The 18020-nt window shown below is 45.9% G+C and overlaps 1 protein-coding gene across 1 annotated transcript in view; it reads right to left on the bottom strand.

Annotated features, from left to right (window-relative positions):
- Positions 1-8697: 8697 nt before the first annotated feature.
- Positions 8698-18020, bottom strand: part of GABRR2 (gamma-aminobutyric acid type A receptor subunit rho2) — a 43483-nt gene continuing 34160 nt past the window's right edge. The window contains exons 4-9 of the mRNA XM_077750283.1: positions 16914-17137; positions 15855-15937; positions 15513-15653; positions 12503-12655; positions 11352-11548; positions 8698-9195 (exon numbers count right to left, since the gene is read on the bottom strand). Of these exons, the coding sequence (XP_077606409.1) occupies positions 8884-9195; positions 11352-11548; positions 12503-12655; positions 15513-15653; positions 15855-15937; positions 16914-17137 (1110 nt within the window). The 3' untranslated portion in view covers positions 8698-8883. The remainder of the gene's footprint in view (positions 9196-11351; positions 11549-12502; positions 12656-15512; positions 15654-15854; positions 15938-16913; positions 17138-18020) is intronic.

Below are 18020 nucleotides of genomic sequence, written 5' to 3'. Positions count from 1 at the left end.
ACTAAGTTCTTTCCAGTTTATCTCTTAACTCAGGCAAAAGACCCTGCAGGGAGAGCATCCTCTGCTGCATCTGAAACTACGCACACACACCCCACCCCCCGCCGTGGCAATAAGCACCACCCTGAGCCAGCAAGACCCCATAGCTTGGCGGACTCCAAGACAATGAGCAATTTGATCTTTGCTGCCCTTCTGCACTTTCCCGCCAGCGTTTGTCCCACATTTTTCTCATATAAACCGGGAAGTATTTTCTGCACTTGGGAGACAGTCCTCGAGACTCCAGTCTGCTGTCTGCTCAGCATCAGCCTCCCTGAAATAAACTTTCTTGTTTCACCACCACTCCATTTCTCTGCCTTTGGGTTCTGTCAGTGACGAGTGGCTGAACCTGGTCTGTGTGGGACCCCAGGAGCCAGGTGCTCTGATTCCCCTCCGCCATAGCTGCCAGAGTGGGGGCCAAAATAAAATCAGAAACTCTTGGGGTCATGGGACTCAGGCACTGAGATTTGTTTTAAACTCCCCAGGTGACTACTACTTTGCCAGAGCTAAGAAAGCATGGATTAAGGAGCATAATCACAACATAAAGAAAATTTCTTAATGCTCAAATGCATAAAATACTTTGGGGGTGCCAGTAAGGTAGTAATAAATGCTGCTTTGAGAAGGAAGAGGATGTTGGGAGATCAACAGAGAGGAGGTGACATTTATGCTCAACTTTAAATGATGAGCAGGGGTCTCTAGGGCTTGCCACTTGAAGCGTGGTCTGCAGGTCAAACATCTCCCAGGTGCCTGCTGGGCATGCATAATCTGGGTCCCCTCCCACACCTACTGGACAGGAGTGTGCGTGTTAACAAGCCCCCAGGTTACTCATGTGCCCTGCAGAGTCTTAGTCTAAATGGACAAGGTGGAGAAGAGCTTTGCCGCCACAAACCTGGTATGTTTAGATTAAACAATGGTTTACTATAGCCAAGGTTGATCTTTCAATTTCTCTTTTAAAATAAATCCCAAACCTAATGTTCTCAATGCTTGACCCAAATGTCATTTCGTAATGACATCTGAAGGTCTGAGGGTGAGGATTGAGTGCTTTATCCAATCGGCTAATGGCGAATGTTTTTATACTACCCAGGCAGATGCTCCCCGGTGACTCCGGGGGTGGGACAGGCTGGGACAACGGAGCCTCCTGGCTTGGGATGTAGGTCTCTGTGCGAACCGGCCAGCACTTTCACCCTCAGGTAGCACTTTCACACAGGCTTCCTTGTGGGAACCATTTTGACTCCTGCCACATTTCCTAGTGATCGCCTGGGGGTGGGGGCGTCTGCTGCTTCCAATCCAGTGTTGATCCCACAACCACAGCTGTCTGTTCTCTTGCAACGAAAGGAAAGAGGAAGAAGTCTCCAGGATGGTGGTGGGGCTGGGAATCCTGCTGGTCTGAGCTATTTATTTTATTTTATTTTATTTTATTTTATTTTTAAACATTTCTCTTTTTTTATGTTTTATTTATTTCTAGGAGAGAGAGAGAGACAGCGTGAGCAGGGGAGGGTCAGAGAGAGAGGGAGTCACAGACTGAAACAGGCTCCAGGCTCTGAGCTGGCAGTCAGCACAGAGCCCGACGCGGGGTTCGAACCCACGAACCGCGAGATCATGACCTAAGCGAAAGTCGGACGCTTAACCGACTAAGCCACCCAGGCGCCCCTGGTCTGTACTATTTAAACAAGACATACAACCCCCAAAATATAGCCTATTGACTATTTCAAGAGTAAGGAATTTGAGAAACAGCTTGTGCAGCAAGGACTTTTTAACCACCCTCTGAAGCAAGTCATAACTGCTACGTGACAGGTGTCTCTTCCACACCCACAGGAAAGGAGCGCCGTTATCTCCAATGATGAAGGGACACAGGGAGGAATCTGAAGAAACAGGGCTTTCTAAGTCCCCCACCCCCATTTAGTACACTTGTCTCATACCCTTTGTCCTATCTTCCCATGACTCTTCACTCTTCATCAAATCTAGCACAAAAACGCTCAGGCATGACTGCTTCTTTGGGTCTTCGTTTCTTTACAAAAGCTCGGTGTCATGTGAACTTAGATAAATATGTATGTTTTTCTCCTCTTAATCTGTCTTTCTGTCTTTTTCAGCTTCATTTGCAGGCTCAGACAGGGACTCTAAGAGGGGCAAGGAAAACCTTTTCCTTCCCTGTGACAGCACAGGTAGTGGAGACCCATCCTGCTTTGTCCTGGCCGCGCTGAATAGCTGCGGATCCCATGGGCCAGCTTCCAGCCTCAAGAGCGAACCACGTGTCCTAACTGACTCCAAGTTTCCACCTGGGTGTAGGGATGACTCCATGTCCACGTTTCTCAGCGCAAGCCAGACCAGAGTGGGTTTTCTTTCTACTCTTTCCAACCTTATCTCCATCCATGTAAGTAAGGGAATAAATTGCCCTTTTGCCTGAAAATACTATGGGAAAGAATTGCTTCATGAAATCCACCTACCTAAATGTATTGAATACAGTTCTGGAAGGCAGCATGCTTTAGTGGGTATGTAGGAGGAGCAATCCTTCCTACCTCAGCGGCGTTTACGTGAGAATTGAGCTGGGAACCATACATCCACTCTCACCGTGGTGCCAAGCGCAGAGAATGCACTCAATACCTGGCCCTTTACACAACGAGGTTGCTTTAACATCCGTTCTATCTTCCATGATGGCTGAAGCAGCGGCCACACTGTCTCCATGTACGTGGGGACAGAGGATAGCAGAAGTCCTCAGGACCGATGCTTGTCCGCAGGCCTGGCGACCAGGTTATAAGCACTGTTTTCAGACCGGTCCCCTGAACTCCAGCATAATGGCTTGGGAAACCAACCACTGAGATCACAATCCTCATTCAGGCCAGATATGCCACTGTGTTAGGTTTAAATCCTCCAAGAAAACAAGAGTCTAAAATATTTCCGTAATCAATAGCAGTAATTCTCTGAGCATTTTCCATTCCACTTTCCTAAATCACTTATAGGTAGGAAAAAGGTCCCTCTTCTTTAACATCTGCCTGTGTGCTGGATCCCACCAAGCCTCTGGCCCCCATCTTGCCGTGTCTGCTCACAGTGTTTATCCTTCTTTACTTTTTATGGTTATCGTTTACCCCGAGCCGTACCCTCCTCCATTTGAGAGCCTCCCTTCTTCCAGTTTCTAAGGCATAACAGTCTTCTGTGTCTCCTACCTCTCTGATCAGTCCTTCTCCTCCCACCTACATATATAGTCCTAAGCTCTTGTCTGCAGACTTCATCTCTTCTGCTTTGCTCCTGGAGTCCACCCACTCTGATAGCTTCATGGAGCCCATCTAGGAGGGGTCCTTACCTCCCTCCAGCCCCAGGCGAACATTTATGACTTTCATTCACATCTGCACTTGTCTTTCAAACTCCTCTCCCTCCACATGGAATAGTTCTTTCCCCTGGCTTCCCACACAGGCCGTGGCTCTCACACATAACTGAACGTAACGTGAACCTTCTCCACTATACTTACCATTATTTTTCTGCCTCACTGGTTCCCTCAGACTACGCAGCTTTCCGGGTTTTGAATTCCTGGCCCTCTTGCAGATGTTTACAAAAAGACTGAACCAAGTCAAAATGTCTTTGAAGAGTTCTAACTTTCTAAATTTACACATAACACAGAGCTCTGATCATTTTCAACCTGTGTGGCCCAGACTAGACCAGACAAATTTCATCCCCACATTTATTCTAAGCAGAATGAACCTGAAAGGATCTTGATACCAGGATGATGGAACTAGAAAGATGAGAACCTGAGGCTTTTTGTACACTTGGTAGGGTGTCTGCGCACTGTCCCCTGAACACACTTCAGCTTTCCTTCTGCCATGTTACCACCTCCTCCCCTCCTTTGCTACTAGTCAAAATTATATCTATCCATTGTTCAAAATTTCCCACGAATGGCATTTATTCCTCAAATTCTATGATCTCCCCCTCCTTTGAAACACACCCACTGCAGTGTAAACTTCTTAATCACTGGAAGGTGTTTCCCATTTATTTAGCTGCCATCACTTCATCCCCCACCTAGGCACGAGACCCTGAGGACAAGCACATAATAAATGTTGGTTCTGTGGTGTCAAAGAAGTATGTCCAATCACCAGCTTTTGTATGATACCTGTTTCATTTATCCAACATGCATATTTTTTCACAATTTAACACTGGTGAAATCAGGACTCATAATCCCTGGCATGCTATAATTTAATTAGTAGCATTTTTTTTCTTTCTTTGTGGTACATAAAATATGGGTGCATCTTACGTTGATGGTGCCTTAGATTCAGTAAAATAAAGTATCATTCAAGCATCCCTGATAACAATCATGTTTACTGCTGTCTTCCTGCCTCTAGAGTGAATCATTCCATGTCCTCGGCATTTCCTTAGTTCCTGTTTTCTACTCCTACTATTGTTTCTTCTTTTTTTTGTTAATTTTATATTTTTGAGAGAGACAGAGACAGAGAGAGACAGAGAGAGACAGAAAGAGAGAGACAGAGAGAGAGAGACAGAGAGAGAGAGAGAGAGAGAGAGCACAAGCANTTTGTATGATACCTGTTTCATTTATCCAACATGCATATTTTTTCACAATTTAACACTGGTGAAATCAGGACTCATAATCCCTGGCATGCTATAATTTAATTAGTAGCATTTTTTTTCTTTCTTTGTGGTACATAAAATATGGGTGCATCTTACGTTGATGGTGCCTTAGATTCAGTAAAATAAAGTATCATTCAAGCATCCCTGATAACAATCATGTTTACTGCTGTCTTCCTGCCTCTAGAGTGAATCATTCCATGTCCTCGGCATTTCCTTAGTTCCTGTTTTCTACTCCTACTATTGTTTCTTCTTTTTTTTGTTAATTTTATATTTTTGAGAGAGACAGAGAGAGACAGAAAGAGACAGAAAGAGAGAGACAGAGAGAGAGAGACAGAGAGAGAGAGAGAGAGAGAGAGAGCACAAGCAGGGGAGGGGCAGAGAGAGAAGGAGACACAGGATCCAAAGGAGGCTCCAGTCTCTGAGCTTCTAGCACCGAGACTGATGCTGGGCTTGAACTTGTGAACCAGGAGATAATGACCTGAGCCCAAATCAGATGTTTAGTCGTCTGAGCCACCCGGACACCCCTACTACTGTCTCTTCTTTACCTCCTTTCAATTTTCTACTTTTCTCAAGTAGAGTCAAACTGTGTTACACTGCAGTAAGGCAGTGCTAAATACAGTGCTGTCATTATATTATGATTCTACATGATAAAATGCTGCTTATGATTATAAACATGTTTGCTATATAATTTACTCCAGTTAAATATGTAAGCTAGTTAAAATACATCTTTATTTGTTTAAGTGTAAACAGGCCACCATGTCATATGAGCCTCAATTTATGAAGACAACATAGTCAGAAGCAGAGCAGTGTTGGAATTAAATAAGACAACTACAGCGATATATTTAATGACAACATAATTATCATTCTTTGAGTAGCATTGTGGCCTAGGAGAATCTACAGAGAGTAAACATTTCTAAACGACTCCAGATGCCCTGTACCATCCAATAATCCTTGTTTATGTAGTTTCATCTTTCATGTGTCCATGAGGCTGGGAAATCCAGCGGTTCTGAGCCAGACAACTCCAGGGAGGGGACACTGTCCTTGTTGGCAGTGGCATGGGGGGAGCCTGCCATGACCCTAGTGTTGTGGAAAGTGCTGGTCTTTCACTCCCTCTTCCCATAGCCTAGGGCCCAGCGAAAACAGATGACTTGTCCCACAAACCCTGCCCTGTGCAGCCCCAGGCTTTCCTGCCTCTCTCACGCCTCTGCTCAGGCTGACCCCTTCATCCACAACAGCACTATCTAATAGGACTTTCCATGATTGTGGAAATAGTCTATATGTCTGCACTATCCTCAACAATTGAGCAGAGCACTTGGAAAAGGTGCCTAGTGCAGTGCCAAGAATTGTACTTTAATTTAACTTAAATTTCAATAGCTACACGGCTAGTGGCTACCATGTTGGACAGCACAGACCCAATATGTACTTTTCTACATGTTCATCTAGCATGTACATCTCCAAATCTCAAGGGGTAGCAGCTCAGGGGCTATTTCCTCCATGAGATCCAGTCTTCCCAGTAGAAATCATTCTCTCCTTCCTCTGAATTCCCATTGCACTTTGAACCACTACTGTAGCACCTAACACTTTTTAACTTGTAGGTATTTGTGTATGCTATCCTCTATATATGTATACCCTCTGTGACAGCGGTAACTGACTTGTCCTTAATTTGAACATCCTAGTGCAAGGGATGCTTTAAAATGTTTGTTGCATGAGTCTATAATAGCAACGCAGCAATCAGCATTAACAGTAAGCAATTTACAAAGACTGCTGTGTCGGAAAGGACTAACCTTGACAAAAGAAAGGGTTTGGGTCAGTCTCAGCTCCTTGGAGGTAATTCCTAATCCCTTGGAATATCCTGCCTAATAGGAGAGTCTTTACCTTGGAGCCTTGGGCCAAGCCAAATAGTCTATGCTAACAGTGTGATTTATGATGGAGGCCTTAGGCTAAGAGTTCTCAGCTCAACCTCTGAAAGGGCTAGAGCCTAAGGTCAGCCAGGTGGAAAGTTAGCTTTATCTATATGGCCGGTCTCTAATAAAAACTCTGCACATCCCGATGGACCTGGGTACGTTTCCTTGGTGCGTACATTTGGTGCATATTGTCACACATCATTGCTGAGAGACATAAGCACTAACTGCATGGTTCCACTGAGAGAGAACAGTTGAAAGTCGCGCCTGGTCTCTCCTGCGCCCTGCCCGAAATGCTGCTTTCCTTCGCTGATTTTAATCTGTACCCTTTTGCCACTTTAAAGCATAACTGTGAGTATAATGGCTTTTCTGAGTTCTGAGAGTTCTTCCAGTGAATTATTAAACCTGAGAGTGTTCTTGGGAAGGTCCCAAACTCACAGCTGCCCAAGGTAGTCTATGCCATATTATTGCCTGGAGGCTGGCTTGTTGAGAGTTTAACTCCTCCAACCCCAGCCCTGATCACACAGCCTCTGGAATGGTAGGGCTGGAGGCCACAGTTCAGATCAGGGCTGGTAACCAGAGATGCTGAGTCTGGTTCTCAATATGGGCACTGGAGTGGTGAAGCAAGGGGGTGTTTGGGACCAGATCACACAAGGAATGGGTATGGGAACAGAGGAAATGTGTGGGGAACTGAAAAAAGGAAAGACCAGGGAAGCTGAGATGCATAGGGCAGCTGTGTGGCAGTTGTGGTGAGGGAGAAGGGAGCAGATCAGGGATGTACGGGTCCTTGACTTGAAACTTAAGGAGGCTCTGGTACCCACCTGTGCTCTGTTCCTCAGGAACTAAGAATTCCTGCCCCTGGGAGTCAGGAGCTCCACAGGCCAGAGCTCACTTGATTTAAGGCAGGGTTATACTCTTACTTTTGCTGTACCATTTGTATACTTGTGACCAAAGGACCAGATGCTCAGACCCTGAACAGGAAGGCAGAAGGGGCAGTAGGTAGGGGAAAGAGCAGAACTGCTTCTTTGATTAAGCAAGGAATTTGAGCTGGGCATTCCTTCTCTATTCCCCAGATCAGCCCTCTGATTCCAAGTGCTGTGATTTAAAGAAATGGCCCCCTTCTCAAAATCATATCCTTTATATTTCCATAAATACTGCTAATTAGAAGTTCACTTGAGTTAACTAGCAAATACCTAAAACAGGGTTAAGAGAAATGGTCATTCACTACTTACCGTAGATCCAGTAAATCAGATTGCTTTCCTAATCTGAGCTCAGCCACATTAGAGGAGAGTCACTGCCTTGTGGAAAGGCGAAATCATTCCGGGGGCATTTCTGGTTAGGTAGGGTCCCTGGGGTGGGCTTGGACACAGGACATCTGCCTGCTGGGGGAGAAATCCAGATACGAAAGTAGGATGGCATGTGGAAAACGTTTCCACAGCAGATTCATGGCTCCTTCGTCTCTACGACTGGGTTCTGTTTTCACCCATTCTCAAGTCCCTGGCCTTCTCCCCAGCACTATACTTGCCCTGCATGGAGATTCCAGGAGAGAAGTATCAGGCTGGCCTCAGGAGGGCCTCATGGGAGACTGGAAGTGCTTTTCTAAACAGACATAGGAGTAAAAGCACCAGCAGACAGAACAGATCCGTGGGATAAGTAGGGGCTGGGAGAGAGAGAAGGGCAGAAGTATCCTCTGCCATATGTAGAATGAGTGCAGGCTTAGGAAGTTCTCTAAGAAAAGAGACTTCTATTTGTTCATTTCCACAGTACCTGGCACAGGATGGGTGCTCAATATTTAATGAATGATCGAATGGACTGAAAAATATGTGAGTTGCCAGACTCACGCAGGTCAAATCACTTCCCATCTGGGATATGAGCTTTTTTTTCCTTCCTGGGTAGGCACTTAATCTAGTTGTATGGGTTTACAGATTTTTTAATTCCTATTTTGAATCCTATTTCCTATATCTTATTCTGAAAGCCCCTAAGCTTACCCTTCATTCTTTCTTGTCTCTTTACAACTGAACCCTGGGCTTTCTTAGGGTCTCAATATCTAGGAGGCATTTGAGTCATTTTTTACAGGAGGGAGGCTCTTGTGCTCTTGTTTGCACACAAGAACAGAAGAAGACAGTCCCAATGAGACATGAAGTAGGACACAAAACACACCATTCATGAGGAGCAAACCCATGAGGTCAGGGAAAGGGGAGCTGGAGGGCTCCTGGGCTCCTCTGAGAGGAGGTACTGCCATGGTGGTCCAGGAGCTGGTGGTCCAGGGGCGGCTGCTCCATCTGGTGAGGGAAGAGTGCGCGGCAGGTCCATGAGCAGACGGCTGGCCAGGCCCCGTAGATGTCTATGTCCTTTCCCAGGCATAGCCTCAGGGCTCCTAGGAAAACACTGACCAATAGATTAAGTTGAAAAATATGTAGGAGGCAGGAAATATCAACCTGGAGTACTTGTCAATGGCGTGGGTGTTCTGGAAGATGCGAAGACCCACGTGGCCTTTCAGAAGCCCCTTCTTCCTGGAGGAGTTGGATTCATTGCTCAGAGCCAGGTGGACCACTATTTTGTCTTGTCTTTCTTCTTCTGTCAGAATATGGCTTCTTGGGTACCCAGCCAGGCTGTTGGCCTCAGACTCGGTGTAGCTTCCATCCAGCATCATGGTTCTCGAGTGAAGCATTCCACACATGCAGGGGAACTGTGGGTAGCAAACACAAGAGAGATGGCAGGCATGTTTAGACCTTGTGGACGGGCAAAGAAGGTGGTGGGCGGAGAGCAGAGCCTCCTGGCTACTCAGAAAGGCAGAACTAGAAGGATCTCCAGAGGTCACTTAGTCCAATGACTCTCTACCCTGGCTGCATCTTAGAATCACCCAGGGAGCTCCTTAAAATGGCCACACCCAGGCTCCACTCTAAACTAATTAATTTGAAGCTCTCCAGGTGATTTTACTGTGCAGCCGCGGTCCAGAATCATTGATTTAGTTCACATGCTCTCAACTATAGAGAGGCTAAGACCCAGAGAGACCATATAGTTCTCCTGAGATTAAATAGCTAGTGTCAGAGTCAAAACTTTAAACGTATGCATTTTCATTCCAGTTGTGGGTCTCCACCTCTTTGTGCATGAGGCAAAAGATGATTAGGTAGGAGAGCATCCTTATTCTAAAGAGTTAAATGTAAGCATAAATTTAAATTAGGCTAATTTTATAGTAATTCTGAAGAGTTAAATTTAAGCATAAAACATCAGGGTGCCTTCAATCCTTTTTTATTATTTTATTTTTAAGTAGCTTCCATGCCCAATGTGGGGCTTGAGTTCACAACCTTGAGATAGAGAGTCGTATGCTCTACCAACTCAGCCAACTGGATGCCCCTGCAATGCCTTTTTTAAGGAAGGAAATGGTTTCACTTAACTTCTGTCCAAAATTTGAGTCAGCCAAGAGTGGGCTTCTAGCTGGCACCATTCAACAAGTCATGAGTCCCTATTTGTCAGATGAAGGCTTGTATTTTTCTCAGCAGCTCTATTCAGGAAAGTTCATTGGATTATAAATCAAAAGTGTTTAAATATAATCCAAAATCATTTGACAGTGACCAATGTGCAGATTATTGAAAATCTGAGTGAATACTACTCAAGTGCTAAAGTAGAAAAAGTTTGAATAGAATTTTAAAAATAAATTCTTAAACAATTTAGCCTATTTGGAGACAATGTAGAAATATTTAACAGGTATGATGTGGGCATTGAAAGACTGTTTTTGAAAAGGTAATGCATCCTCTTTTCCTAAAATTTAAAGTTCCCTTATATTAAGGAGCTACTAGCCACCTAGATGAGCATAAATGTGGGATTTTAATATCCCTGATCTTTATACCTTTTAGGTGAATGCCCATTTTGATTGGTGCAATGATGAGCAATGATTTGGTAACAAGCTGGCATTTTATTTTTTGCTGTGATTAATTAGAGCCTGAATATGAATGGAATTAATGTTCTCTCCTTGTGCCAAAGGCCCATGCACATTGCCTGAATCTCTCATTTGCATTCTCTCTCATGCTGCAGGTTAGTATAGTATGGTGGTACAGTGTACATAGCATAGTATTTCCAATGAGTCTAAATGCTAAAGGTATATTTGGCTGAATTTTCACTGGGTCAGAGCACAGATAAATACAGGAATTTTTAATTCTAGAACTCTCTCCTTGTCTGGTCATAGGACATGGAGGCACGATCCCTAAACATGTTCAATAATAATAGTGATACTTTATGTCTGTCTAGGACCCCACAGTTTCTTAAAAAAAATTTTTTTTAATGTTTTATTTATTTCTGAGAAAGAGAGAGAGACAGCATGAGCAGGAGAGGGTCAGAGAGAGAGGGAGACACAGAATCTGAAACAGGCTCCAGGCTCTGAGTGAGCTGTCAGCACAGAGCCCGACATGGGGTTCGAACTCACGAATTGTGAGATCATGACCTGAGCCGAAGTTGGACGCTTAACTGACTGAGCCACCCAAGCGTCCCTAGAACCCCACAGTTTCAAAACAACTTTTATATATATTATTTCATGAGATCCTTACAATAATCCTGGGAGGAAGGCGAGTGAGGGTTCAGCTATACCTTTTTTACAGGTGAGGAAAGGGAAGCCCAGCATAAGTGGCAGAATTGGACCTAAGAACCCAAGTCTTCTTGTTCCTAGTCTTGATCCAAAGACTTTCTGCTTTCTGGGATCCATTGTGGTAGAAGCTAGAACCCACTTTAAAACAGATACCCCTCCTTTTGCATAAACATCGCCCTTTTCGACACACAGCCCTCCCTCCTGCCATTCTCATCCAACCAGTAGCTTCGGCTAGGACAGGAAATGAATGGAACTTGTCTCGCCTTCTCCCGAAGCTTCCGCTCTTTCCGCTCCTGCACCGTGGTCAGGTAGTTGACGGCTGCGTACTCTAGCACCGAGAGGAACACGAACACAAAGCTGACCCAGAGGTAGATGTCCACCGCCTTGATGTAGGACACGCGGGGCATGGAGGCGTTCACCCCTGTGATGATGGTGGACATGGTCAGCACGGTGGTGATACCTGCAACATCCAGCTCTAGTTCAGCTGCCGACAAGGGTACAGAATAGCTCCCACATTCCACTGAGTCACCATTTTACATGCTCCATCTCTTAAATCTAACGAGAAATCCCCGGGGCATGGAAACATCCATGCTGTGGACCTGTCCCACAGGCGGCAGGTGGCCCCCGCCCTCCTCTTTCACTTTAGGGGACTGGGTCAGTGCCATGTGGCTGACCACATCAGCAGTGCTTCACGAGGACCTGTCCAGATGTGCATTTGAAATGGTGAGTAAAGGACACCTCTAAAGGAAACGTCCCACACCGTAAGGAATGGCCTCGTTCTCTCTCTGGCCACATTAAGTCTCTGAAGACTGAAAATTCCTGGAAGCCTACGTGCTAATTTCTTCCTCACTGTGCCTTGCCAGTGAAACCCCCACATTTCTGGGAGCCTGACTCGATTCTGTCCAGATTGACAATGATGAACTGTAAAAGTTCACTCTGGAGTTGAGGGTCTCCAAGGACTAAAACCACAACTCCAGGGCATACAGCCCTCTCCCTCCCCCCAAATCTCCTGATACGGGCCCTGCTTTCAAACACTCACTCTACTCAAACAAGGGCAACCAACAAAATTCTTGTATGTACAGAATAAGTTTGTGCCATTTGTAGAATTATCTTATTCATCGAAGTACTGAGCTCTAACACTACTGGTGGTAGAACTCTAGTCCCCAGACAAGCTATTTCATTCTGAAATGACTGCAGCAGAGCTGATGTAGTTGTAGCTCCCTGTGGTTTTCATAAAGCAGTCTAGGAAACTGAGAGCAGTGTGGGAATGGTGAGGGCAGGAAGCAGGGGGAAGTCTGGTCCTTTGGGCTCTGGCAGCCCATCGGTTAAGAACTCTGAATAATGATTTTACTTTTTCTAGTGATCAGTTGTAAAACAAATAACCACCCTATCACACCTTATCACATGCTTTTACCCAGTGAAACTCTGGCAGGCACAGCTCTGCGGTCAATCCAGAAGGACACCCAGGACAGCATGACCATCAGGGTGGCAGGGAAGTAGGTTTGGAGCAAGAAGAAGAAGATGTGGCGTCGCAACGTGAAGTTAATGTACAGACGGTTGTACCAGCCTGGGGGACACAGGAGGAAGCCGGGAGGTTCAGTGCAAGAGGCAAAACCAAATTCCTTCCCTGGGAGCCCTTCTTTCCCCCATATTCTCAGCCCCCGTGCTCTTTCCCCCATGCTCTCATCTTCAGCAGAAAGTTAAAAGTGAATGATCAGTTGACTTAATGTGATACATTTCCTTTCTAAAATCGGAGCCCTCTCTCCTATAAACAAATTTATTCAATATTACCTAATTTCCCTCCACAGCATTTTGGGGAAAGGTAGAAAGAGAGATCTAGGTTTAGCTGCTTGTTTGATATTTGTTATTTGCAAACGACGACCACATTTCCTCAGGAATCACTGTTCAGGAACCTAAGAAGGTTCTGGTTCTATTTTATTGAGGCCAATACCAGGGAGGCGAGAGCCAGCAGAGCTGGGCTGTTGCCACTCTTCCCTTTGTTGTAGGTCGGTCAGCTGAGCCAGTGTCCACATACATCGCTAGCTGAGTGGTTGTAAACAAGGACTAAAATGGTAAGGCTTCAAATGACCCACAAGATCGTTACGCAATCACTGGGACCACAGATGGTGGCAAGGACGGTATACACGTATAAAGTGGACTGAAGCTGTGTGCACACCCTACCCCCTCCCGTCTCAGCCCAGCCTGGGATGCTGACTCAGTAGCTTGCAACAGGGCCCAGAAATCTGCCTGTCAAACACACTCCCCTGACGGTTTGGATGCAGGAGGACCTCGGGCTGCATGGAAAAATGTTGCTGAGGGAGGGGACAGAGGTGACCGGGCTGGAGTGGAAAGTTAGTGGTGAGTCGGGGAAAGGAAGGGTGGATCAACAGAGGAAGGCTGGAACAACAGGACGGGTCCAGACAAGCTTGACACACGGTTCCTATACACGTTCCTGGGTTGTTTCAGTGAGGTAGGTGCTTTCAGTGGAGTGGATAAATAGAAAGTCATCTTCAAATATGACAGAAACTCCCAGTCCTTTATTCATACCACAACATTTACCCAGTCATGTCAGCTTTATTTTCCATACTTAAATTGGTGCCCATGAAGCAAATCACATTGTTCCTTAGGTCTGCGCAGGGTTTTTCTGAAAAGGCTGAGAGTTGCCCTCATTCTGCTAAGGGTTATTCCACTACCCTCTCCTTGGAAGAAAACCACGGAGAGTCGCCTTGGAAACACCAGGAAGAAACCAGGAGCTTTAAAAATGTATACTCTAGGGGTGCCGGGTGGCTCAGTCAGTTGGGCATGCTCGACTTTTGATCTCAGCTCAGGTCACGATCCCAGGGTCGTAGGATTCTCTCTCTCTCTCTCTCAAAGAAAGAAATAAAAAGGTGCCTGGGTGGTTCAGTCTGTTGAGTGTCTGACTCTTGATTTTGGCTCATCGCTCATGGCATGGAGCCCTGCATCAGGCTCTATGCTGACAGCACAGATCCTGCTTGGAATTCTATGTCTCCCTCTCTCTCTGCCTCTCACCTACTTGTGCATGAGTGTGCGTGCATGCACACACTCTCTCCCCCAATAAAAAAAGAAAATATATTTTTTAAAAACAGTAGCACATAATAAAAAGTTATATAAGACATTCTTAAAAATGGTTTTAGAGTAAAGGTTGGTTTGAACTTACCAAGAAGATATGAGAAAGGAAAATTCTGTGGCAATACATAGCAGCAGAAAAGGGAAGAGAGAGGTGAGGACGAGCACTGTGGGCATAAAGTGAAGAAGGCTTGGGCTATCTAGACATTAACATGACCTTCACTGAGGCTCAGTCTTTTTCCATGTTTGATGTTGGGGACAGGGGTGTGTGGAAGGCAGGCGAACAGGAAGATGGTGGCCATATGGGGGCAGAGAGTAGAACAAAACCTTCCCACAGAAGGGCCTGGACTTCTCAGTACACAAAGGGTAATGAAGTGAGAAGTCCTCTAGGGTTCTATAGCCACCACAGGGCTATCGTGGGTTGAACTGTGTCCCTCAGAAAGATATGTCCAAGTCCTAACTCCCAGTTTCTGTGAATGTGACCGTTTAGAAATAGGGTCTTTGTACATGGACTCGAGATGAGATGAGATCCTATTGCATTAGGGTGGGCCATAATCCAACAACTGGTATCGTTAGAAAAGAGGGCAGTGTGGACAGAGAGACACAGAAACAGCAGCATGTGAAGGACCCAGAGAAGGAACACAGGGAAAATGCCACTTGACAACAGAGGCTGACATTAGAACAATGCAGCACCCACCAGAAACTAGTAAGAGACAAGGAAAGATTCCTGCCTAGAGTGTAAGGGAGGAGCATGGCCTGCAGACTTCTGGCCTCCAGAACTGTGGGCGAATGCATTACAGTTGTTTCAGGCATCCAGACCGTGGTGCTTTATTATGACAGCCCTCGGAAAACTACTACAAGAGCTCACGGTGAGATTAGTGGAAGACTGACAAGTGCAACCTCTCAAAACTTCGCACAGCCCTGGGTCCGGGATGAGTTACACTAAGCATTAAAAATAAATCTATAGATTGGAATATAAGTAAGAAGTACATGTATTACTTTCCTAGGATATCTATCATCCGTATCATTAAGTCAGATAAACCAGATTACCGAATAGCATGTGAAACATGACCCCACTTCCGTACAATTCCATAATTAAAGCAAGCTGTTTGGAAGGGTGTGTGTCAATTTGTTAGGAGTAGTTGACTCTGGCCGTGGGATTTCTGAGGACGGCAACTTTTTAAAACTCTGCTTTTAAGTGCTGCTAATGTTTGGTAGAACTAAGCATTATCCAATCATCCAAATTCCTTTTAACTGGAAGGGGGAAAGTTTAAGGCTGGAGAATTCTCATGCATTTTCTTCCACATTTGAATCGGACCATGGCAAACATTAGCTACCAGTGCTGCTGTAGAAGGCCAGTCTGGAAGTGGTATGAAATTTCTGAATCAGAAACTGAGACAGCGAGATCTTCTCATCTGTTTTCAGGGATTCATCCCCATTCTTCCAATACAGCATCAGATCTTCATCTGTATATGCATCTTTGGGGAAAGGAAAATAAGTTAATTTGACTCCTTTGAATTCTGACGCAGGCTGAAACAACAGAGAAATCCTACACCAGTTTCAGTGTAAACAGGTCTTAACACTGGCGGGCAGTCCTCGGTCTCATGGTTACTAAAATGGCACAAAGATTGGAGAGGAAATAAAGGCAAAGATCTGTCATTAGGTACACGGATACTTACAGCTTTCCAGCTCCAAAGAACAGGTCTGGGAGTCCAGGGGGAAGTGGCTGAAGTCCATGTTGCACATGGCAGTGACTGTAATCCTAGGCAACCCAAAAGAACACATTGGCTCAGGCAGTGACTTATTGGCTGATACGCCTGCCCAGAGTAAGAAGAACACAGACATGACCAAGAGCAGCTGCACTGTTTTCCACAGGATGTGTCAGCAGTGCTCTGCCCAGGCCCCGGCTACAGAGGGTGTTGGCCACCAGCGGCCCACATCTGTCCTCTTCTCTGGGCATTGCCCTCAGCCAGCAGGCCGCCTCCCTCAAAGATGCCTGGGTTTTATGCCCTCCCCCACCCTCTGCCACCCCAAAGCTATTAGCACTGAATTCTGGTGAACCATACAAGCAGGCCAAGAAGATGTGGAATAAGCCGCGTAACATTCATTAGTCCAGAAGTCAATCTGCAATAGCACTCAATAAACAGTAGCTACTGTTATCTTTTCTTTTTAATGTTTGTTTATTTTTGAGAGAGAGAGAGAGCAGGAGCAGGGGAGGGACACACACACACACACACACACACACACACAGAGAGCGAGAGCGAGAGCGAGAGAGAGAGAGACAGAGAGAGAGAGATACAGAATCCAAAGCAGGTTCCAGGCTCTGAGCTATCAGCACAGAGCCTGATGGTGAGACCATGACCTGAGCTAAAGTCAGACACTTAACTGGCTGAGCCACCCAGGCGCCCCAATTGTTACCTTTTTTAATCTTTATTACCAAAAAACTAGAATTATAGGCTCTCAGGGGTGGAAGGTATCTAGAAGGTCACTGATTCCTTGAACGCATTCAGGCCAACTAGTCTCCTAACCTGAGCTTGGCGATCCCAGATGACAGGGAAGTCACTGGCTACTAGGGTGACCATTTCATCTTTAGAAGGTTCTAACAGGCATTGGAAGACTCGGACCATCCGTATAGCCCTCGGGCCCAACCACGGTGACAAACTCTTCAGGGCCAAAGAGACTGACCTTACATGGTAGAATGGCATTGGAGGAAGGAACAGTGAGCCCTGGACAGTTACCTCATGCTGTACAGCACATGCCCATCCGGAAACACTCTCAGCATGATGTTGTCAGTGGTGGTGTCATGGGTAAATGACCTTTTGGAATGAACAAAGAAGACGTCCGGGACCCAGATCTTCTTTACCAGCCGGCCATCAAAGGTCATGCTCTTGTTGTTGTTGCTGGGAAAAGCCAGCCTCTCATCCTTCCAGTAATGCCGCAGGTACAGGGTCATGGTGAAGTCCTATGGGAGCCCGAGATGACACCAAACAGAAATGCTCAGAAAGCTTCCTTTCTTACAGTCAACTCATCATCAACCAATGCAACAGAAACCTCAGGCTCAGTCTCCAGAGTTGGAGGTGACAGTTCTACAGCCTTGTAGGACAGTAGCCATGACAATGGTGCTGCTAGGAAACCATAGGAAGGAGAATGGGTCGTTGTTGTGCATCATGAGGTTGGAGCCCAGGAGAGTGAGCAGCCACGCTTCGGGCTTTGCAAGTGAAACCCGCAGGTACAAGGTGGACAGCTTGGCATGGGGGCCAGCAGGGCAGGATTTCCCCAAAGTCTTACTCTCTCTCACCTCAACTTGTACACACAGGGCTCCTTACCTATTGACTAAGCATTCAGTTTCAGGTTAGTGGAAACTTGGAGAAACCTGTAGAGTCAAGTGTCCCATTTAAGAGAGTTTCTATCATTGGTCTTGTAGCATCTTTGAAGGCAGAATTGTGTCCTTCTCACCATTGGATTCCCAAGTCCTAACTCAGTGCCTGGCAAGGCACGTAGTAGGCACTCAATAGATATTTGCAGGATGGAAAAGTGGGGGGTGTGGGAATGAATGGCTGAAGGGTTAGACAGCTGCATATCTGCTCTAATTTCAGCCTCAAAGCTCATTCTGCTAAACAGTGTCTCCTTGCCTGCATAGTTGACACCTTAACCAAGAGTCTGGCCCTTCTGCCACAGACAGAAGATGTGAGTGCTAGGTCACAAGTGCAAATAAGTAAATGAGTGCCCAAACATCCTCTTTGGGAGCAAGGATGGAAAGCACCTAGTGGTGGTGGTCTCAGAGCTTAGTGCCCAGAAACTTCTTCTTGACCAGCACACCTATACCCCTCCTGGCCGTCCTGTAA

Source organism: Crocuta crocuta, unplaced genomic scaffold (genome assembly GCF_008692635.1).
Source record: "Crocuta crocuta isolate KB4526 unplaced genomic scaffold, BGI_CrCroc_1.0 scaffold9, whole genome shotgun sequence".
In the NCBI taxonomy this organism is placed as follows: domain Eukaryota; kingdom Metazoa; phylum Chordata; class Mammalia; order Carnivora; family Hyaenidae; genus Crocuta; species Crocuta crocuta.
The sequence above is the reverse complement of the archived record's forward strand: the minus strand, read 5'-3'. Positions and strand labels throughout refer to the sequence as shown.